Raw genomic sequence first — 22,161 nt, 5'->3', positions numbered from 1 at the left:
CCATGGTAGCCCATGAGTCGTGGGGCAGAGCCTAAGTGGGATTAGAAGGGTTTCAATATAGAATGGCAGCCCAGCATGGTGAGCCACTGCTTGAGCATGGTGAGGAGGGCTTCTGGAAGGGGTAAACAGATGGGATGGCACCTTAGGATCCACACATACTGGGAAAGCATCCAAAATGAAAAAGTGTTGATTTTTTTTTTTTTTTTTCATGAAACTCCAGCAGAATTGGAAAGAACCTGTGCCTGTTCCTCATGACCCATAAATACTGGGTAGACTTGACCTATAACCAAACTCTTCTAGGTTTTCCTGTGTTGAAGAAATGGTGGTGTTGGCCAGATTTCTTAAATCTTGCTGTTAATCTGAGTCTCAAAGTTAGAAGAATCAGACATGTATTCATCTTTCTCCTCTTCTATTTACTACTTGATGGAACCCACCAGTAGGATTTAAATACCATGGACCAAGGCTTATTCTGGTGGAAGAGACTTGAAAGTTTCCTCCAAATAGGATAGAGTATTTTCTCCAAATTTTACACGTTAAAATATAGACTCATAGAGACTTCCTGGCGGTCCAGTGGTTAAGACTTGTGCCTTCGCAGGGGGTGCGAGTTTGATCCCTGGTCGGGGAGCTAAGATCCCACATGCCTCATGGCCAAAAAACCAAAACAGAAAACAGAAGCAATATTGTAACAAATTCAATAAAGACTTTAAAAGTGGTCCACATCAAAAAAATCTTTAAAATATATGTATGTATAGACTCATACCCAAAAATGTGGTGATAATCTATGTCATCACAGTGGGCTTTCATTAATGTTCCATTTTTAAGTATAAGGAAATAATCCTAGTACACAAGATAACTGGTGTTCTTTTCTTATATTCAGAACAACGTTTTGGAGCTGTGGTCATTATTTGATTTCCTCATGCCAGGATTTTTGGGGACTGAACGCCAGTTTGCTGCTCGATACGGTAAACCTATATTAGCAAGTAGGGATGCTCGAAGCTCCAGTCGTGAACAAGAAGCAGGTATGAAAAAGAGATACAGTTATATACTCTGTGCAAGTGAATATAATTTATATCTAAATTTTGGGAAGCCATTTAATCTTATTATTAAGAGAAATTAATAAGAGAATGATAATAATAAATAGAATAAAGTTAACTCTGTTATTATTAATAGGTGTTCTCGCGATGGATGCACTGCACCGCCAAGTCCTGCCATTTCTTTTGAGAAGAATGAAAGAAGATGTTTTGCAGGATCTACCACCCAAAATTATTCAAGACTATTACTGTACTCTTAGTACTCTCCAGGTTAGGAATCTGGTGATCGCAATTGTGGTTGTTGGTGCTGTGTTTATTAGGGGAATGTTTTGAACAAGCCACAAAAGTATTGAATAAAGAGGATTTAGCCATTGGTTTATCACTCTAATCTAGCTTCTGCTTCCTTAGACTTCAGGAATATTCAGTTTCAAACAGGTGTAGATAAAACCTAAATGAATCTGTTTGGATATGTAAGTACACATTTGGGTATGTGCATTTTGAATATAGCATTAAAACAAAATCCAGTATCATAATTGCTTTGTTATATATGTCCAGTTAATTGAAAAAGTTGGAAGGTTAAAATGATAAAGAAGAAAGCCAATGTTTTATAAGGGCCAGAAGTCTGCCTATAATGTCATATCCTTACAGCAGCATTATAGGTGTATACATCAGGGCTGAGTTGGGAAGTGGGACCTTGTCCTTTTTAAAGTATTGCCAATAAATTTTCAAAATAAGTATTGGCTTCTGCACAGTTCTGATTTTGTGCATAGAGACCATTATCAAAGGAATTTATTGTATGCCTTTCCTTGTGCAGTATTTTTGTAAGGGGAAACTATCTCTTGTCTTAGTAAGGTATGGCCAATAAGCAGAATTTTCTGTTTGACCGTTTACTTTGTGTTCTAGGTTAGTAAGCATCAGTCTGTTTTAGTATTAGAGTTGATTTAGTATGGTCAAATGAATAAAAGATATACAGACATACCTGGAAAATAGCTTCTTTCCCTCCAGTGTATAGACATTTAACCTTTTAGTATTTATCTATACAACTTGAGTTTAGTGGACAGGACACTAATTTAGATGCTAAGAGCTCTGTGATCATTTATATTATCTACCTCATCTCTCTGAGCCTCCATCCCTCATTTGTAAAAACTGGATTAATATTTCTTGAAGGAAAAATTTTTAGAGGTAATGAGATGAAGACTTTTTAAAGTATAATAAAGAAAAGGTGCCATATGAAAAAACCTGAGATGATATACTGGTGGTGGTATTATAACATCCTCATAAAACACATTTAAGTAGTCTGGAGGAAGGGGGCTGGGGAGGGAAGTGACATTTGGGTTCGTTTTGCACCTACAGGTTTTTATTCTCTGACTTCTGTTCTCTAGCACTCTAGATTCTCTTCCCTTTCACATTGTTTTAGCATATACAAGGCAGGAACCCAGACTCCAAGATAATACTTTGAACTTGGTATGGGTTCTGCAGTTAGTATTCTTTTTTAAACTTGGTCTTTTGAAATATACCTATTAGGGTCTTGACCACGTAACTTCACTTAAGGAAGATTTCCTCATTTACTTGTAAGGGTTAAAGTTCTCTTTTATTGGTAATGTAGTTCTCTTCTTGAACACAGTGGAAAAATTGGGTCTAGGACTATTTGACTACTTTTTAAAATATTTTAGCAGCCAAACAATGTGTTAAACTTGTTTTCTAAATGTAATTTAAAAGGAATTTACCAAGATGCAGTGGGTCATCTGTAATCAAGTAGTGAAATATAGGTATCATAATTTATTTTCTTTGATGAGGGCTGATTTAAATTACTGCTTTTATTGGCCTTTGCTATATAGTTATATTTTGAACAATTGAAAATAAATATACTTATTGCTTTCATGGGGGGAATTTTACAGGTTCAGCTCTACGAGGATTTTGCTAAGTCTCGTGCCAAGTGTGATGTTGATGAAACAGTTTCTTCAGCTGCACTTTCTGAAGAAACTGAAAAACCAAAGCTTAAAGCTACAGGCCATGTATTCCAGGTATATATTGCAGTCCACTTTTTAAATGTTGTTGAAGAATGTTCTTCAGTGCAGCAGTTTTTACATGGAACACTGAAATACGGGTTTATTTAATTTTTTTCAGTATTGTGTATACATTCTTGAAAATAGGTAAAAGTACCAATTTAATTTATTTTCATATTCATAATTAGTAATTAATAAGTAATTTAATATTAAAATTAAAGTAAAAACCGCAATATATGTTTGTATATTACATGAAAAGAAGGGTTTTAAAATAGAGAACCTTTTATTTTCTATTCAAAAAAATATTTGAACATCTGCCACAAGGCAGTAATTTTTCTAACCTCAGGGGTTAATTAAAGCAGTGGACAAAAGAGACCCCTTCCCTTGTAGAGGTGAAAAATGATTAAGTAAGTAAAATATATATATCATGTAAAAAAAAAAAAAGGCAAGTATAGGGTTATACAGTATAGGAATCACGGTAGGTTGTGGTTTTCAATAGAGGGATCAGGGATGTCACTGAGAAGGTGACATTTGAGCGAAGATCTGAAGGAAGATTGAGGCATGCAGATATGTGGGGGGGGGAGTGATTCCAGGCAGAGTGTACATAAAGCACAGAAGTCCTGAGACAGATGATGAATGTGCTTGAGAAAAAAAGAGATAGTATCAACTCACTTTTTTTCTTTCCCTTTTGAAATATTCCACTGTAGAATACCTTCCAAACCCCCTTGTCACCAATAAATTAAAGACTTGTAGCAGTTTTAAAGATAGAAATGGGAAAAGGTGATTTTGAAGGCTTATACCTCTCCCACAGTTTCTGTCAGAATGCTTATGGATACAGTTGAGACCCAAACTGTCAGCCAAGTAATTGACAAAAGACAAAGGGTATGGCTGAATCAGAGAAAGAAAAAAAAGACCTGAGGGGCTTCTGATTCTCAAACACAACCACCTAGTTCCACCTTACCCTTCCCACCACCAGACATGTTGAATCAAAATACTGTGTAGAGGGGAGAGATTTACAGATTTATAAGGTCCTCAAGAAGTTTTTATACCCACTGAAGTTTGAGAAACCTTTCTTTAGAAAATGATGTCTAGTTCTAGAATCATCTATCAGCATTATCAGGCACTGTGAGTGGGAAAGGGTTAGCTAGGAGCTAATAAATAAGACATTCTTTCACGAGAAGCTCATTGTCTAGTGGGGGAGACAGACATAAACAGTACAGTTTATACAAGTTATAAATGCTGTCACAAAAATAAATACAAGTTGCATAAGAAGCACAGATGAAGACATCACAGATGAGATACTTGAACTGTTTCTTGAAGAATGAGCAGGAGTAGTGAGAAGGGGAAGAAAGGCATTTTAGATAGACGGACTAGCACAGCAGAGATACTGAGATATGAACATTTGTGGCATGTGAAGGAGACTTGTATATACTTTTTTCCCTTTCTTAAAGGCATTACAGTACCTACGTAAACTGTGCAACCATCCAGCATTAGTCTTAACACCTCAACATCCAGAGTTCAAGAGTACTAGTGAAAAACTTGCAGTTCAGAATTCTTCTCTCCATGATATTCAACATGCCCCTAAACTCTCGGCTTTGAAACAAGTAAGTAGGTCTTTTAAGTGTTAGATGTGTGTTGTACATTCTTGGTCTGTAACAGTAGGTAAATTTGCTTTTCCAAAAGATTACCGAGGTGTTTACTGTTTCTTTTATTTTTAAATTTGGTTTGTTAAATTTTTGATACAGCTTTTTAAAAACTTGTGGTAAAATATATAACATAATATATGGTGTTTTAACCATTTTTAAGTGTAGAATTCTATGGCATTAATAACATCCACAGTGTTATGTAACCATCACCACTATTTATTTCCAAAATTTTTCCATCAACCAAACAGAAACTCTCTGTACCTATTAAGCAATAACTTCCCACTCCCCTTTCTGTAACCCCAGGGAACCTCTAATCTACTTTCTGTCTGTATGAATTTGCCTGTTCTAAATATTTCATGTAAGTGGAATCATATCGTTGTTCTTTTGTGGCTGGCTTGTTTCACTTATTTTCAAGGTTCATTCATGTTAGAGCACGTATCAGTACTTCATTCCTTTTTATGGCCGGATAATAGTCCTTTGTTGTTGTTGTTATTACCACCACCGGTACATTTTGCTTATCCAGTCATGTGTTGATGACACTTGGGTTGTTTCCACCTTCTGGCTATTGTGAATAATGCTGCAATGAGCATTAGCTTATAAGTATCTGTTTTGAGTCCCTCTTTTTAGTTCTTTAAAATATTAGACCTAAGAGTGGAATTGCTGTATTATATAGCAATTCTATGTTTAACTTTTTCAGGAACTGCCAAACTGCTTTCCACAGTGGCTGCAACATTTACATTCCCAAGCTATGTGCCAGGGTTCTGATTTCCCTACATCCTCACCAACACTATTTTCCTTTTTTTAAGTATAGCCATCACAATAGGTATGAAGTGGTATCACATTGTTGATTTGATTTGCTATACCTAATGACTAATGATGTTGTTTTTCATGTGCTTATTGGGACATTTGTATATCTTCTTTGGAGAAATGCCTGTTTAAGTCCTTTGACTGTTTTTTCATTGGATTGTTTGTCTTTTGGTTGAGTTTTAGGAGTTTATATTCTAGATATTAAGCCTTTATCAGATATATGATTTACAAATACTTTCTCCCATTCTATAGATTGTCTTTTAACTTTCTTGGTCATGTCCTCCATGGTGTCTGATGAGAAAACAGGTGTTCATCTCATTGAGAATCCCTTTTACAGGAAGTCACTTTTGGGAATTCCCTGGCAGTCCAGTGGTTAGGACTTGCCGCTTTCACTGCCGGGGCCCGGGTTTGATTCCTGGTTGGGAGACGAAGATCCCACAGGTCGTGTGGTGGGGGGAGGTGGTCACTTTTCTCTTGCTGTTGTCAAGATTTCGCTTTTTGTCTTTGTCTTTCAACAGTTTGATTATAATGTGTGTCAGTGTGGATCACTGGAATTTATTTTTCTAGGAACTGCTTGCTCTGCCATTTTGCTCATGTCACTCTTGGTATAACTTTTAAAAATGGAGTTTTAAAAAATTCTGAAATTTGGAAAGGTTAAATTAAAGGAACCAATTCCAAGTTAATGTAAATGTTAATACCATTTAGTTCTTCTAGCCTTAAAAATTAAGATCTTATTGTAAAATCTGGACTTCATTGTTTTAACTTTTTGTAGTTATTCTGGCTTAAATTTTATTGAGAATAACTAATGGATGAAGATTTTAGATTTCACATGGGCTAGTGTAGAAAATGTTATAAATGAGAGCCCAAAATGCTAATCTGCTTTTCAGGTCACAGGTAAGTTAACCTTTTCTCACCACAAAGAGAAGTATTTATTTTGGTGAGATTGACTGCCTACTTTTATTGGACATCTGCGTAACAATTGATTCTTTTTTCAAGTTGCTGTTGGACTGTGGTTTGGGAAATGGCAGCACTTCCGAGAGTGGCACGGAGTCTGTTGTAGCCCAGCACAGGATACTGATCTTCTGTCAGCTTAAAAGCATGCTTGATATAGTAGAGCATGATCTTCTCAAACCTCACTTACCCTCTGTCACTTACCTGAGATTAGATGGTAGCATACCTCCTGGTCAGAGGCATTCCATTGTTTCACGGTAAGTGGCTTCTAAAATCTTACAAATCAAGTTATAGTCAATTTATTATTATTACCTACATAGAAGTTTGCCTCATGAAGTATCTTCTTTGCCTAGATATTTGCAAATGTGTTTTTTTGTTGTATAATTCAACCCAACTAAATCTTTACCTTTTTACAATACAGAACTGCAGAAATATAATTGAATAGTTTGTTTAGTTAGGGGGAAAAAAAGTGTGACTGTATTAGGAAAGCACTCCTAAGGGCATGAAAGAAATTTAAGGCATCAACAAAAAATAGAGATAACTACTTTCCCCTCATCTGTTTTTGGGGGTTGGGGCAGGAGGAAGCAAACAAATGGCTTAACTAAGCTCTTTATCCTGATCCCTCTGTCTCTGCTGAAAACAAGTTGGAAGCTGGCCTAGCTTGGAAGCAGAATCACTGAGTGCAGTGTTTCTTACCTGTGGTCTGCTCCCTCTGCTTTGGAAATCTCAGGGGTTCGTTTTTAAAAATGCATATTCCTAGGTTATGTCCCAGGCCTGCTGACTTCAAGAGTGAGCATTTTTAACAAGCATCCCTAAGAGATTTTTAGGCACAAAAAAGTTAGAGACCCACGAAGGGACTTTGAACCCAGGTTTGACTCCTGACTCTACCACTGAGGCAGTGTTCTCTTGGGCCTGTTTATTATCCACACAGCCTGAGAGTCTCTCAAAAAACAATAATCATATCTTATAGAGCTGTTGTAACAATTCAATAACATAAAGCATATAAAGTACAAAGCCCATTGCTTGACTCAGAGTGAGTAATAAATGGTAGCTTAGTAACGTTAGTTTTTCTTTTTCCTAGAAGCTACCAGATGTCCTTTGTCAATATCTTCTAGGACCAGTGCAATTTTAGCAACCCTCAGCACGCTAATCTTCTGCCTTCCCTGACTGATCTAACCTTTCTCTACGCTCTTCTGTCTCTATATGTTAAAGGTTCATAGTTGGGTTTTGTCTTAATTATAATTAGTGTTCCATTTTTGCATCCATTTTGCAATTGGACTTAATTGCTAGGTATGAAATTTCTGACATGTTCTAGAACACCTTCTATCTACTACTAAAGATGTTATGTCTATTGATAGTCTGAACTCAGGTGGTCACAGAAACGTCCGTGTCATGGATTATAAAGCAGTGTTCTCATTTGTGCTCTTTAACTTTTATTAAACAGTTCAGTTTCTGTTACTGGAACTTTAGGAAGAAATGTACTAATTTTATTTTTTAATATCTATGTTTTTAGGTTTAACAATGATCCATCCATAGATGTTCTCTTACTTACAACTCACGTTGGTGGCCTGGGGCTTAACTTAACAGGCGCTGACACGGTGGTGTTTGTGGAGCATGACTGGAATCCCATGCGCGACCTACAAGCTATGGACCGGGCCCATCGCATCGGGCAGGTAAGAAGTCAGCACGCACGGGTGTTACCTTGTGCCCTGGGAAAAATCACTCCCCCCAAAAGACAGGAAGCCTTGGTTTAAGTGCCTGCTCTTATGTTAGTAAGTGTTGTGACGTTAGGCAAGTCACTTAATTTTGTGGCACCATTTTTCCTCATGCATTAAATGAGGTGCTTGGGCTAAGAAAACCTGGGAAACTGTCCATTCCTAATATTCTGTGATCGTCTGCAAACATTTTAAGGTCATGGGCACAGATAAAGAAAACCCAATCCTAATTCAATAGTAGTTAAGTACTTAGTACAAGTATGCAAGCCCTCTGACTTGGTAAATCTCAAAACTTACCCATTTATTCATGCTACAGTTGCTTAACTTCTTTTTCTCATTCAGAAACGTGTGGTTAATGTGTACCGATTGATAACCAGAGGAACGTTGGAAGAGAAAATAATGGGTTTGCAGAAATTCAAGATGAACATAGCAAATACTGTTATTAGCCAAGAGAATTCTAGTTTGCAGAGTATGGGGACAGATCAACTCCTTGATCTGTTTACTCTTGATAAGGTAAAGAAAGAACTTACACAATTTGTTGTATTTTTAACGTGTTCACAGACTTCCTGGAACTGCTTGGTAAAAGTATTAAAAGGAGGCGCAAAAAAGTCATTCACTTCAGTATCACCTAGACAACCCTTTGTGGGAATTTTTGATGTCCAGATAGATAAAACTCTCCAGGATACTAGGGGATGTTTGAAGGTCTGACTTTTGATTGATGTCTCCAGTGTCCTCCCCAGATTTTCTTTCCTTAGTCCCTACCTGCTAAAGGACAGCTGTTTCTGGAGTCAGCTAGACCTGGGTCTGTGTTTCTTGCCCTGCCTCCTATTAACTGGTGACCTTAGGCAAATTAACTTCTCTGAGCATCTTCAGCCTTGGCAGAATAACAATGCCTATATTACTACAGAGTTGTGAAGATAATAAATAGTAGCTATTGTTGTTATTGTGGATGATGGAACTAATATATCAGATAACAATCCATTATCATCAAAGGATGCACCAGCTGGAAATATTGGTTGGTCTAATAATGTAAAACTAATAGGGTTGGATTTAAAGTCCTGTGTAGGTTCAGAAAATCAACTGTACACTCAGTATAAATTAGGGTGAGAAATGGCCTTATGTAATGCAATTAAACTAGCTGTAATAACAATTATAGTGTCCAAATGTGAGAGAAAGTAGTTCCACTCTACTCTGTGTGTGTTAAGCCACACTTAGAATACTGTCTGGTTCTGGGTGCTGCATTTTAAACAGTAACAAATCAGTGAATCCCCAAAAGACGGCCAGAATGGAGAAAGGTTCTTCAATCATGTCACGTAAGGGAGGTTGAAAGAACAAGATCTGTGTAACCCAGAAAAAAGGCTCAAAGAAACATGGATTGCCTCAAATGTATTTTATTCTGTTTGAAACAATATTCTTATGGGTGACTTTCAGCGAGCAGAAACTGGGCTCAAGGGGTGTTCCAAGGAAGCAAGAACTATTGCCATAAAGGATCTTATTGGCAAAATTTGAATATGGACTACATATGAGATCATCTTAATATACCAATATTAAATTTCCTTAATTCGATCTTTGTACTTTGGTTATGTAAGAGAATGTCCTTGTTCTTGGGATAAAGGGGCGTAATTATGTACAACTTACTCTCAAATGGTTTTGGGAAAGGCTGATAATTTAACTATATATCTAATACTAACATATACACAGGTATATATATATACACACACAGGGGAGAAGAATGACAAAGCCAGTGTGACACAGTTAACAGTGAGTTCTTTGCAGTGTTCTTAAATTTTTTCTCAAGTAAAAAGCGTAAAATGATAAATTATTAGGGCTGTGGGAAAATAGAATAGGCTATCTTATGAGTTCACGAACTTCCCCATATTTTGAAGTGTTTAACTCTGTTGAAAAAGTGCAATGTTAGAAACAAGTATGATATTTTAAAGGAAAATAAAATTTCTGAAATCTTTCATTTTATCTTTCTGCCAATTTTTCTTAAGGATGGCAAAGGAGAAAAAGCTGACACCTCTACTTCTGGAAAAGCAAGTATGAAATCAGTTCTTGAAAACCTGAGCGATCTTTGGGATCAAGAGCAATACGATTCAGAGTACAGCCTGGAAAATTTCATGCATTCTCTCAAATAACTATCAAATATTGTAAATGCAATTGCTGCTAGTTCAGTAACATTTCTGCTGATATTCAGCAAATTTCAAAGTTTATGGTGAACTTTTTAGCTCAATGTGTAAATAGATCTGAAGAATATTCAGCATAACGCTGGTTCTTGTTTCACTGGGGGGAACAAGTTATTCTCAAACATTTGCACTGTATTAAATTTAAATGTTAATGTGAAATGGTTTAAATTTTACATGCTGAATAGCTGCAGAGCAGAGGAACCAAACCAGGTTTACATGTGCTACCATGAGGTGTTCTTACTGGGAACAAGCCTCCTATCTTTACATAGTAGTCACTTTGTACAGGCTAATATCCATGAGTACTTTAGTGTTCATGTACCTTTTTCCTTTTAAAGAGAACTTGTTTTTATAAATGATTAAAACTAGGGCTTTTTTTGTATAAAAGCCTTTAATGAGCCATAATTTTAAGAATAATGACTACAATACTGGTTACTCTTGGAACATGAAAATCTTAGACAATGAATTGAACCAAGCTTTTGGTGGAAACCTTTATATATTTAATGCAAAGGCATAGTGTTGTTGTTCAAATCTTTAACATCATTTTGTCAACTTTTAAAATATATCAACTATTCTAAATACAGGTAATGTTCTATTTAAGGCTATCATAACATCCTATTAAGAGGGTGTTCTTTTAATTTATCTAAGGGCTAGGATATAGCCAGATTCTGAGAACATATCTACTCAATAGGTTTCAATCATATATATATATATGTGTGTGTGTGTGTGTATATATATATATATATATATACACACACACACATATATATATATATAAAATATATATTTTTTGTAACTATGAACCTATACAGTTTTCCAGAAGTAGATTTTACACTGTTTAGAATTTCAAAACCTATGGTGAAAAGACTGTTTATTGTAGTAATGCATGACTGAAGCATAAAAGGGAGAAATGATTCCTTTATACACACAAACATACATAAATACACATATCTATATGCACAGATGTACCTATCCTGCATCCAAAAGGGTGCTTGGTATTGGCACTAAAATCGTGTAGTTATACTGGGCAGCACTAATTGGGCATGAAGCTGATTAGTGTTAGAAAAGTGAGCTCAATAGTGAGGGTGGGTACATGTATATAGATATGCATGTGTGTGTATGTATATAATTTTATATATTTCACACATAAATTAATACACGCCTGTGTGCATATGTATGTATGGGATATAGTTGTATATACACGTACAGGAAATAAACATCCCCCAGGTTTGTGGCTGGCCATACACATAGGCATTGGTTTCAAAACCATCAGACCTCAGCTGTAAAATAACTTTTTGTTAAAATAAAGTTTTACTGTTCTGCAGCATTTAGACATGGATGTGTCACATTTCAGTAGCTTTGACAACCATACTGTAACATTAAACATAGCATTCCACAAGAGAATAAAAAAAAGATTTAACTGTAAAAATATGTGCAACTGTGTGTTATTTGTAGGAAATGATCACTAGAAAAAGCAAAAGATCATTAGTTTAGATATGTTCTAAAAAAGCTCAAGATCTTTTTTCTTACTAATTAAATGGTTATTTTTTCATTATTTAGGATTTATAGTCAAATTTGGTGGAAGACAAAAAAGGAAATTCTTGACTTTATACAGAATATCCATTGTACATAGCACAGTGAAGCTGTTTGGGGATGTGACCACTCAGAGACAAAAGTGGGGGGACTATAAGAGCATAATAGAAATTACAGAAAGGTAACAGCATTGCATTCACATATCTGTTCCAAATATTTAATCCCAGTACAATCTTATACCTCCCGATTAAAGATAGACCTCCCGATTTCCCAGAATACATGCTGGCATCAGTGGAATCTAAGTGAAATTGATTGCAGGAACATCTGTTATCAAGTGCCAGAGTACTCAGTGTGAATCTACAAAGCAAAAACTTGAGTTGTATCAAGTAACAAAATATTTGCTAGTCACACAAGTCAGTGTCAGACATCAAAAATTGCCTCCTGCATAAAGAAAGGGTTCCCACCAGTCTCTAGTAAATTCCCTCAAACCGGTGAAGTTCTGTTGAAGAATATAGGAGCTGAGATCCTATAATCTGTGTAGGGACAACAGCCATGGTTTCAGGCTCACAGGAGAAAGTAGAGCTATAACTTAATCCTCTCCATAAAGCCACAAAGAGTTCATGTATTGAAACAGGACTAGTAGAACTGTCCAAGAGCCCAGAATCACAAAGTCATCTATGAGAAATCAGAATCCCAGAATACCTGTACCAAAGGTAAGTAAGGTTGGGTTATTTTAAGTGTATAGCTATAAGAACCACAGATTAAGAAAATAACAAATCAACTCTGGGACCCTAGCAGAAGCAAACAAAACTGCCCTATAGGAACAGTTTCAGATAGGGTCCCTTAGGATTACCACAGGGGAAAGCTTCTAAGATTAAACTCACACACAATCTACAGGAGGCAATGAACTGCCAGGAGGAAGAGTCAGCAGATGCAAATAGGAAAATTCGTTATTTAAAAACTGCAAATAGGGACTTCCCTGGTGGTCCAGTGGTAAAGAAACCACCTTACAATGCAGGGGACGAGGGTTTGATCCCTGATCAGGGAACTAAGATCCTACATGCCATGGGGCAACTAAGCCCGCGCCACAACTAGAGAGCCTGCGTGCCGCAAAATACAGAGCCCACGTGCTCTGGAACCCACAAGCCACAACTACAGAGCCCACGTGCCCTGGAGCCTGCACGCCACAACTAGAGAGAAGCCCGCGTGCCGCAACAAAAAGCCCACGTGCCACAACGAAAGATCCCGCATGCCTCAGCAAAGATCCTGCGTGCTGCAACTAAGACCCAGTGCAGCCAAAAATTAAATAAATCTTTAAAAAATAGTTATTTAAAAAAATAGAATAAAAACTGCAAATAGAATAATCTGAAAGACCATAAAATAATGATTAGATATGAAAATAAGGAAAACATTATTTAAAAGTTAGGCAAATTTGAGGGCTTCTCTGGTGGCGCAGTGGTTGAGAATCTGCCTGCCAATGCAGGAGACACGGGTTCGAGGCCTGGTCTGGGAAGATCCCACATGCCACGGAGCAACTGGGCCCGTGAGCCACAACTACTGAGCCTGCGCGTCTGGAGCCTGTGCTCCGCAACAAGAGAGGCCACGATGGTGAGAGGCCCGCGCACTGCGATGAAGAGTGGCCCCCGCTTGCCGCAACTGGAGAAAGCCCTCGCACAGAAACGAAGACCCAACACAGCCAAAAATAAAAATAAATAATTAATTAATTTTTAAAAGGCAAATTTGAAACATTCATAAATGAAAAAAAGTCACTGGAATTGAAAACTTGATAGTCATCAATGCAGATTAGACACAGGTGAAGAGAGAATGTGAATTGGGAGACTGATCTTATAAAATCATCTATGATGGGATACAGAGATGGATTGATAGAAACTATGAAAGGGCAGGCAAAAATCATGGGAGATGGGATGAGAGCACCTAATAATACAGTTCATAGGAGGGTCCAGAAGGAATGGGATATGGGAAAAGAGACAAAGTCGTCTTTGACTTAACTCTGATTATTACACACCCCTGCATCCAGTCTATCAGCAAGTTCTACCATCTCTGGCTCCAAAATATATTCCAAGTCTGTTCACCATTCTCCATCTCTACTACTACTGCTATAGTTCCCACCATCATCTTAACTCTTCAGGACTACTGTATTCTAACTGGTCTTCCTGCTTGCTAAGCCTCCCATGACTTCCTATAACACTCATACTGAATCTGAACTCCTTACCATGGTATATAAGCCCTACATGTTCTGGCCCCCGCCCATCTCTCTCACTTTCAGCATATCCCACCATATTTACCCCAGTCAAGTCAGTCTGTCCCCCTGCTAATGCCTCAATGTAAAACCAAATGTGTTTCCATCTCGATTTTGGTTCTTGTACAGCTTGGTGAATGGTGTCATGGGGAGATATGGAATACTGAAAAAGGAACAGATTGGGAAGGGGGAGAGTAGGAAATCAATAATTGTCTTTTGGTCATTAAATTGAGATCCTTGTTATATCAAAGGAGAGATGTTGAATCTAGAGCTCAAAGGAAAGGTCAAGACTAGAGATATAAATTTGGAAGATAGTATTTTTAAGGAATGGGACTGAATGAGATCTCCTGTGGTGTTATTTATATAGTGAAGTACTATAAAGCAGTGAAAAATCAATGACTATAGTAAAACATGGATAAATCTCAAACGAAGTTGAGTGAAAAAAATAATAAAATATGTATAGTTTCAGTCTATATAAAGACTAAAAACAGGTAAAAATGAAACACTGTTTAGGGATATACAAACAAATCACATATATGGTTATTGCACATTTGAAACAAAAAACTGAGTGACAGTCACATGCACAACACTTATTGATCACTTCCTACTCTGTACCAAACACAATGGGAGAAGCTTAAAGACCAGTGAGGAGGAAGGATACCTTAGCCAACAGCTGATATGGTTACATTAATTTCAGAAGAAGTAGACCTCAAGGCAAAAAATATTACTTACAATAAAGAGGGGTATCTCATAATGATAATGTGATTTCAGTTAACCAGGAAGTTATAACAGCTCCAAACTGATATACACCTCAAAATCCATAAAGGAAAAATAGACAACTACATAAAAGGAAATGGACAGGTCCAAGGTCATAGTTAGAGATTTTAACTCACCTCTTTCAGTAGAACAAGCAGGCCAAAAAAAAAAAAAAGCAACAGGATATAGACAATTTGAATAATATGGTTAACAAATGTGACTTAATTGACATACCTAGATATACCCAACAACTCCAGAATACATTCTTTGGAAGCTTGTGTGGAACATTCACCAAAACTGACCATATGCTGAGCCATAATGCAAGTCCTGGCAAATTTTAAGAAATAAAAATCACAAATACAGTGTCCACTTTCTCCACTCCTATTCAGGAGAGTGTAGTATTGGCATAAAGATAGATCAAAGATATACTTGAGGTCCTTCCTTGTGCAATATGGCAATAAAAGGAAAGCACACACATCAGAAAATAAGAGACAAAACTTTTGACTTACAATGATTGTCTATGTAGAAAATTCCGAAGAATCTACAAAAAAGCTACCAGAATTGAGTTTAGAAAGTTCTTGGGATACAAAGACGATATACAAAAAGTCAAATGTATTTTTATACTTGGCAATAAAAAATTGGAAACTGAAATTTTTAAACATTCTTTTTATAACAGCACCAAAATCCATAAAATAAGTCTTAGAAAACATGTAAAAAGGTTTGTGTGCTGAAAACTACAAAAATGCTGATGAAGGAAATCAAAAAGATATTAAAAAATAGAGATACATATTATGTTCATGGATTCAAAACTCAAAATTGTTAAGATTTCAGTTCTCTCCATACAGATCTATAGACACAAAGCAATTCCAATCAATTTCCAGGAGGACATTTTGTACATATCAAACTGATGCTAAAATTTATATGGAAAGGCAAAGGAACCATAGTAATCAAAGACAACTATGAAAAAGGAAACAGTTGTAAGACTTACACTGCCAGATTTTAAAGCTTACTATAAATGTATAGTAGTCAAGAGAGTGTAGTACTGGCATAAAGACAGATTAATGGAACAGAACACATTGCCTACAAATATATTGACACTCAAAAAGTCAATTGATTTTCTACAAAGGTGCTAAGGCAACTCAATGGAGAAGATAATCTTTTCAAAAAGTGTGTGTCCATACACTAAAAAACAAAAATAATAACCCACAACTCCAAACATACCTTATATCTTATGCAAAATTTAATTCAAAGTTAACCATGGACATACATGATAAACCTAAAGCTGTTTAACTTCTATAGAAACAGAAAACGTCAGAGAAAATTTTTGTGATGTTGGGTTGGGCAAAGATTTCTTAGAAATTATACTATAAGCATGATCCATAGAAGAAAAAAATGTAAGTTGTACTTTGGAAAAAATTAAGAACTTCCACTATTTGAAAGACACTAGAAAGAATGAAGAGCCACAGCATGAGAGAAAATATTTCCAAATCACATATCTGATAAAAGGCTTACATCTTGAACATATCAAGAATACATAAAGAACTTCTAAAACTCAGTAAGCAACCCAATTTAAAAACAAGCAAAAGATTTGAACAGATACATCACCAAATAAGATATATGAAAGACAAATAAGCACATGAAAAGATGTTCAAAATGTTCAACATCTTTTCCAATAGTGTGTAGTGGTATATCCACTACAATTACACACCTATGAAAATAATTCAAAATTTTAAAAACTGACAATATGAACTGCTGATGAAGATGCAGAGCAAAGTGGTGTGGCCACTTTGGAAAACAGTTTGGCTGTTTCTTAAAAAGTTAAGCATACGCTTACCAGATGACCCACCAATCCCATTCTGAGTTATTTACCTGAGTGTAATGAAATATGTTCACACAAAAACTTGTACACAAATGTTTATAGCAGCTTTATTCATAACAGACAAAGGACGCAAACCACCCAAATGTCCATTAACTGACAAATGGATACATTTGACAAATGGCTATTTGGCCATAAAAATGAATAAAGTACTGATGTATGCTACAGTATGGATGAACCTTGAAAACATTTTGCTAACTTTAAGCACTTAGTCACAGAAGACCACGTAGTGTATGATTACATTCATATGGAACATCCAGAATGGAGAACCATATAGAGACAGAAAGAAAATTAGTGATTACTTAAGGCTGGGAGTGTGGTATAGGTGGGTAATAGGGAAAGGGTTCAGATTTCTTTGTGAAGTGATGAAAATGTTCTAAAATTAACTGTGGTGATGGTTGCATATATCTGTGAATATATCAAAAACCACTGAATTGTACACTGAAAATGGGTAAATTGTATATGAATTATATCTCAAGAATTTTTTTAAAAAAGAGTTTCTAGGGAAAGCCAAAGGAAAGAGGGGAGACAAAAACAAGGACACTAGGGGAAACTGAAGCCCCCAACACCTACAATTATAGCAACATTAAACAGAGCCTAACTCACAGCAAAATAGACATAAAATCTCACACTAAAGGCCTACTTACCTATTTCCCAATACGTCATGCCCAGCTTTCAACAAAAAATTACAAACAAGCTAGGGCAAGAAAAGACACAATCTGAAGAGACAAAGCAAGCATCATTACCAGACTTTGGAATTATCATATTAGAAATTTAATAGCCATACTACCCAAAGCAATCTACATATTTAATGAGATTCCTATCAAATTATCCATGACATTTTTCACAGAACTAAAACAAATCATCCTAAAATTTATATGGAACATAAAAGACCCAGGATTGCCAAAGTAATCCTGAGGAAAAACAACAAAGCAGGAGGCATAACCCTCCCAGACTTCAGATGATACTACAAAGCTACAGTAATCAAACAGTGTGGTATTGGCACAAAAACAGACATATGAATCAATGGAACAGAATAGAGAGCCCAGAAATAAAGCCACACACCTATGATCAATTAATCTTCGACAAAGGAGGCAAGAATATACAATGAAGACAAGACAGTCTCTTCAGCAAGTGGTATTGGGAAAGTTGGACAGCCACATGAAAATCAATGACATTAGACCACACCATCACACCATACACAAAAATAAACTCAAAATGGCTTAAAGACTTAAACATAAGACATGACACCATAAAACTCTTAGAAGAGAACATAGGCAAAACATTATCTGACATAAATTATACCAATGTTTTCTTAGGTCAGTCTCCCAAAGCAATAGAAATAAAAGCAAAAATAAACACATGGAACCTAATAAAACTTACAAGTCTTTGTACAGCAAAAACAACCATAAGCAAAATGAAAAGACAACCTATGGACTGGGAGAAAATATTTGTAAATGATGCAACCAACAAGGGCTTATTTCCAAAATATACAAACAGTTCATACAACTCAACAACAACAAAAACAACCCAATCAAAAAATGGGCAGAAGACCTAAATAGACATTTCTCTAAAGAAGACATACAGATGGCCAAAAGGCACATGAAAAGATGATCAACATTGCTAACTATTAAAGAAATGTAAATCAAAACTATAGTAAGATACCACCTCACACCAGTCAGAAGGGCCATCATTAAAAAGTCTACAAATAATAAATGCTGGAGAGCGTGTGGAGAAAAGGAAACCCCCTTACACGTTGGTGGGAATGTAAATTGGTGCAGTCACTATGGAAAACAGTGTGGAGGTTCCTCAAACAATGAAAAATAGAGTTGCCATATGATCCAGCAATCCCACTCCTGGGCATATATCCAGACAAAACTATAATTCAAAAAGATACACACATCCCTATGTTCACAGCAGCACTATTTACAATAGCCAAGACATGGAAACAATCTAAATGTCCACTGACAGATGAATGGATAAAGAAAATGTGGTACATATAGACAACGGAATACTACTCATCCATAAAAAGGAAAGAAATAATGCCATTTGCAGCAACATGGATGGACCTAGAGATTATCATACTAAATGAAGTCAGAAAAAAAAGCCAAATACCATATGATATCGCTTATATGTGTAATCTAAAATATGACACAAATGAACTTATTTACAAAACAGAAACAGACTCACAGACATAGAGAACAGAACTGTGGTTGCAAAGGGCGGGGTAGGGGAGGGATGGAGTGGGAGTTTGGGATTAGTAGATGCAAACTATTACATATAGAATGGATAAACAACAAGGTCCTACTGTATAGCACAGGGAACTATATTCAATATCCTGTGATAAACCATAATGGAAAAGAATATGAGAGACTTCCCTGGTGGCCCAGTGGTTAAGAATCCACCTTCCAATGCAGGGGATGCAGGTTCGATCCCTGGTCAAGGAGCTAAGATCCCACAATCCATGAGGCAACTAAGCCCGTGCACCGCAACTACTGAGCCTGTGCACCACAACTAGAAAGCCCCCACATGCTCTGGAGCCCGCCTGCCACAACTAGAGAGCCCATGCGCTGCAACTACTGAGCCCGCGTGCTCTGGAGCCTGTGCGCTGCAACTACGGAACCCATGCACTCTGGAGCTCATGCGCCACAACTAGAGAGAAGCCTGCGTGCCTCAACAGAGAGTCTGTGCACCGCAACGAAAGATCCCACGTGCTGCAACTAAGAACCGACGCAGGCAAAAATAAATAAATAAAAATGATTTTTTAAAAAAAGAATATGAAAAACAATGTGTATATATATATATGTATAATTAGTCACTTTGCTGTACAGCAGAAATTAACACAACATTGTAAATCAACAATACTTCAATACAATTTTTTTAAAAAAGGAAATGCTAAAAGTCAAAAACACTGTAACAGAAATGAAAAATACCTTTGATGCGCTCACAGTAGACTTGACACTGAGTCAGTGGATTTGAAGATATGTCAATAAAAACTTACCAAACTGAAATGAAAAGAAAAAAAATGGAAAAGACAACACCATTCAAGAATTAAGAGAGAATTACAGTGTAACATATGCATAATGGAATAGCAGAAGTAGAGAGAGAGAAAGGAGCAAAAGAAATATTTTAAGTAATAATGACTGAGAATTTTCCAAAATTAACGTCACAGAGCAAAACACAGATCCAGGAAGCTCCAAAACACCAAGCAGAATAAATCCGCCCCCCCCCCAGATTTGCACCTAGGCATACCATATTTAAACTGCAGAAATCAAAGACAAAAATTTTTGAAAGAAGCCAGAGGAAAAAAACACCTTACCTATGGAGGAACAATGATAAAACTTACATCAGACTTGTCTTCACAAATCATGCAAGCAAAAAAGGACTGGATTGAAATATTTAAAGTAGTGAAAGAAAAAATCCACCAACCTACAATTCTGTATCAAGCAAAACTATCCTTCAAAAATGGAGCAATAAAGACTTTCTCAGACAAATAAAAACTGAGGGAATTTGTCACCAGTCAACCGACTTGCATGGAGTATTAAAAGAAATTCTTCAGAGAGAGGGAAAATGATATAGGTCAGAAATTCAGATCTACATAAAGAAAGGAAGAACATGAAAAGGAAGGAAGATAAAATAAAACCTTTTACTTTCAAAATTCTTAATCTAATAGTAACTATTCAAAATAATAGCAAGAATATATTTGGTGATTATAGCTTATATGTAAGTGACATGAATGACAGCCATGCTATAAGGGACAAGAAGGAGGAACTGGAAATACTCTATTATAAGGTATCTGCACTACCCATGAAGCATGGAATAGTGTTATTTGAAAGTGGACATAGATTAGTATAAATGAAAACTGCAAACCCTAGGGCCTCTAGTAAAAAATAATTTGTTAAAGAAGTATAATTGAAGTTCTAAGAAATGAGAGAAAAGGAACTTCCCTGGTGGCGCAGTGGAAGCCATGCTCCCAATGCAGTGGGCCCAGGTTTGATCCCTGGTCACGGAACTAGATCTCACATGCGTGCCACAATAAGAGTTCACATGCCACAACTAAGAAGCCTGCGTGCTGCAACTAAGGAGCCGGCGAGTGGCAACTAAGGAGCCCACAAGCCACAACTAAGGAGCCCGCCTGCCGCAACTAAAGGAGTCCACATACCTCAACTAAGGAGCCGGCGAGCCGCAACTAAGGAGCCTGCCTGCTGCAACTAAGACCTGGTGCAACCAAATCAATTAATTAATTAAAAAAAAAGAAATGAGAGAAGATAGAATCTTAACAATTTGCTCAGATAAATCCAGAGAAGGCAGAAAAAGAGGGAAAATTTAAAAAGAAAACAAAATGAGAGCAATGTATAATAAACAGCTATAAATATGATAGGTATTAATTCAACTATATGAATACTCACTAAATGTAAATTACCTAAACACACCAATTAAAAGGTAGAGACTGAGAGGATATTGAAAAAATGAGACCCAATTATATGTTATCTACAAGAGATCCACTTTAAATACAAAGACATAGATTAGAAGTAAAGGGATAGAATCACCTCATACCCATTAGGGTAGCTATTATTAAAACAAAACAAAACAAAACAAAAAATAGAAAATAACAAGTGTTAGCAATAATGTGAAAAAATTGGAAACTTTGCGCACCCTTGTCGTGGGAGTGTAAGATGGTACAGTCACTGTGGAAAACAGCATGGTGATCCGTCAAAAAATTAAAAATATAATTACCACTTGATCTAGCAATTTATACTTCTGAGTATCCAACAGAACTGATAACAGGACCTTAAAGAGATATTTGCACACCCATTTTCTTTTTAAATTTTTGAATTTTATTTTATTTTTTTGTACAGGCTCTTATTAGTCACCAATTTTATACACATCAGTGTATACATGTCAATCCAATTGCCCAATTCAGCACACCACCATCCCCACCCCCCAGCAGCTTTCCCCCCTTGGTGTCCATACGTTTCTTCTCTACATCTGTGTCTCAACTTCTGCCCTGCAAACCGGTTCTTCTGTACCATTTTTCTAGGTTCCACATACATGCGTTAATATACGATATTTGTTTTTCTCTTTCTGACTTACTTCACTCTGTATGACAGTCTCTAGATCCATCCACGTCTCAACAAATGACTCAATTTCGTTCCTTTTTATGGCTGAGTAATATTCCATTGCATATATGTACCACATTTTCTTTATCCATTCGTCTGTCATTGGGCATTTAGGTTGCTTCCATGACCGCTACTGTAAATAGTGCTGCAATGAACATTGGGGTGCATGTGTCTTTTTGAATTATGGTTTTCTCTGGGTATATGCCCAGTAGTGGGATTGCTGGGTCATATGGTAATTCTATTTTTAGTTTTTTAAGGAACCTCCATACTGTTCTCC

General features: G+C 36.5%; 2 protein-coding genes across 4 annotated transcripts in view; one reads left to right on the top strand and one right to left on the bottom strand.

Moving 5' to 3' along the window:
- Positions 1 to 13,596, top strand: part of BTAF1 (B-TFIID TATA-box binding protein associated factor 1) — a 102,126-nt gene extending 88,530 nt beyond the window's left edge. The window contains exons 31-38 of one of the 2 annotated variants that reach the window (XM_082423543.1): positions 878 to 1,019; positions 1,171 to 1,301; positions 2,930 to 3,055; positions 4,489 to 4,641; positions 6,487 to 6,698; positions 7,955 to 8,114; positions 8,499 to 8,669; positions 10,151 to 13,596. In XM_082423543.1, the coding sequence (XP_082279669.1) occupies positions 878 to 1,019; positions 1,171 to 1,301; positions 2,930 to 3,055; positions 4,489 to 4,641; positions 6,487 to 6,698; positions 7,955 to 8,114; positions 8,499 to 8,669; positions 10,151 to 10,294 (1,239 nt within the window). In that variant the 3' untranslated portion in view covers positions 10,295 to 13,596. The remainder of the gene's footprint in view (positions 1 to 877; positions 1,020 to 1,170; positions 1,302 to 2,929; positions 3,056 to 4,488; positions 4,642 to 6,486; positions 6,699 to 7,954; positions 8,115 to 8,498; positions 8,670 to 10,150) is intronic. The other variant, XM_082423544.1, reaches the window with a different exon arrangement.
- The window catches only part of CPEB3 (cytoplasmic polyadenylation element binding protein 3), a 213,353-nt gene continuing 202,688 nt past the window's right edge, over positions 11,497 to 22,161 (bottom strand). Inside the window, exons 10-11 of one of the 2 annotated variants that reach the window (XM_082423685.1) lie at positions 19,698 to 19,769; positions 11,497 to 15,429 (exon numbers count right to left, since the gene is read on the bottom strand). In XM_082423685.1, the coding sequence (XP_082279811.1) occupies positions 19,731 to 19,769 (39 nt within the window). In that variant the 3' untranslated portion in view covers positions 11,497 to 15,429; positions 19,698 to 19,730. Of the gene's footprint in view, positions 19,770 to 22,161 lie in introns of both variants that reach the window. The other variant, XM_082423693.1, reaches the window with a different exon arrangement.

The sequence above is a fragment of the Balaenoptera physalus genome (genome assembly GCF_965194825.1).
Source record: "Balaenoptera physalus genome assembly, chromosome: 14".
Lineage (NCBI taxonomy): Eukaryota > Metazoa > Chordata > Mammalia > Artiodactyla > Balaenopteridae > Balaenoptera > Balaenoptera physalus.
Note: the sequence above shows the minus strand (reverse complement) of the source record. Positions and strands in the feature narration are given on the sequence as shown.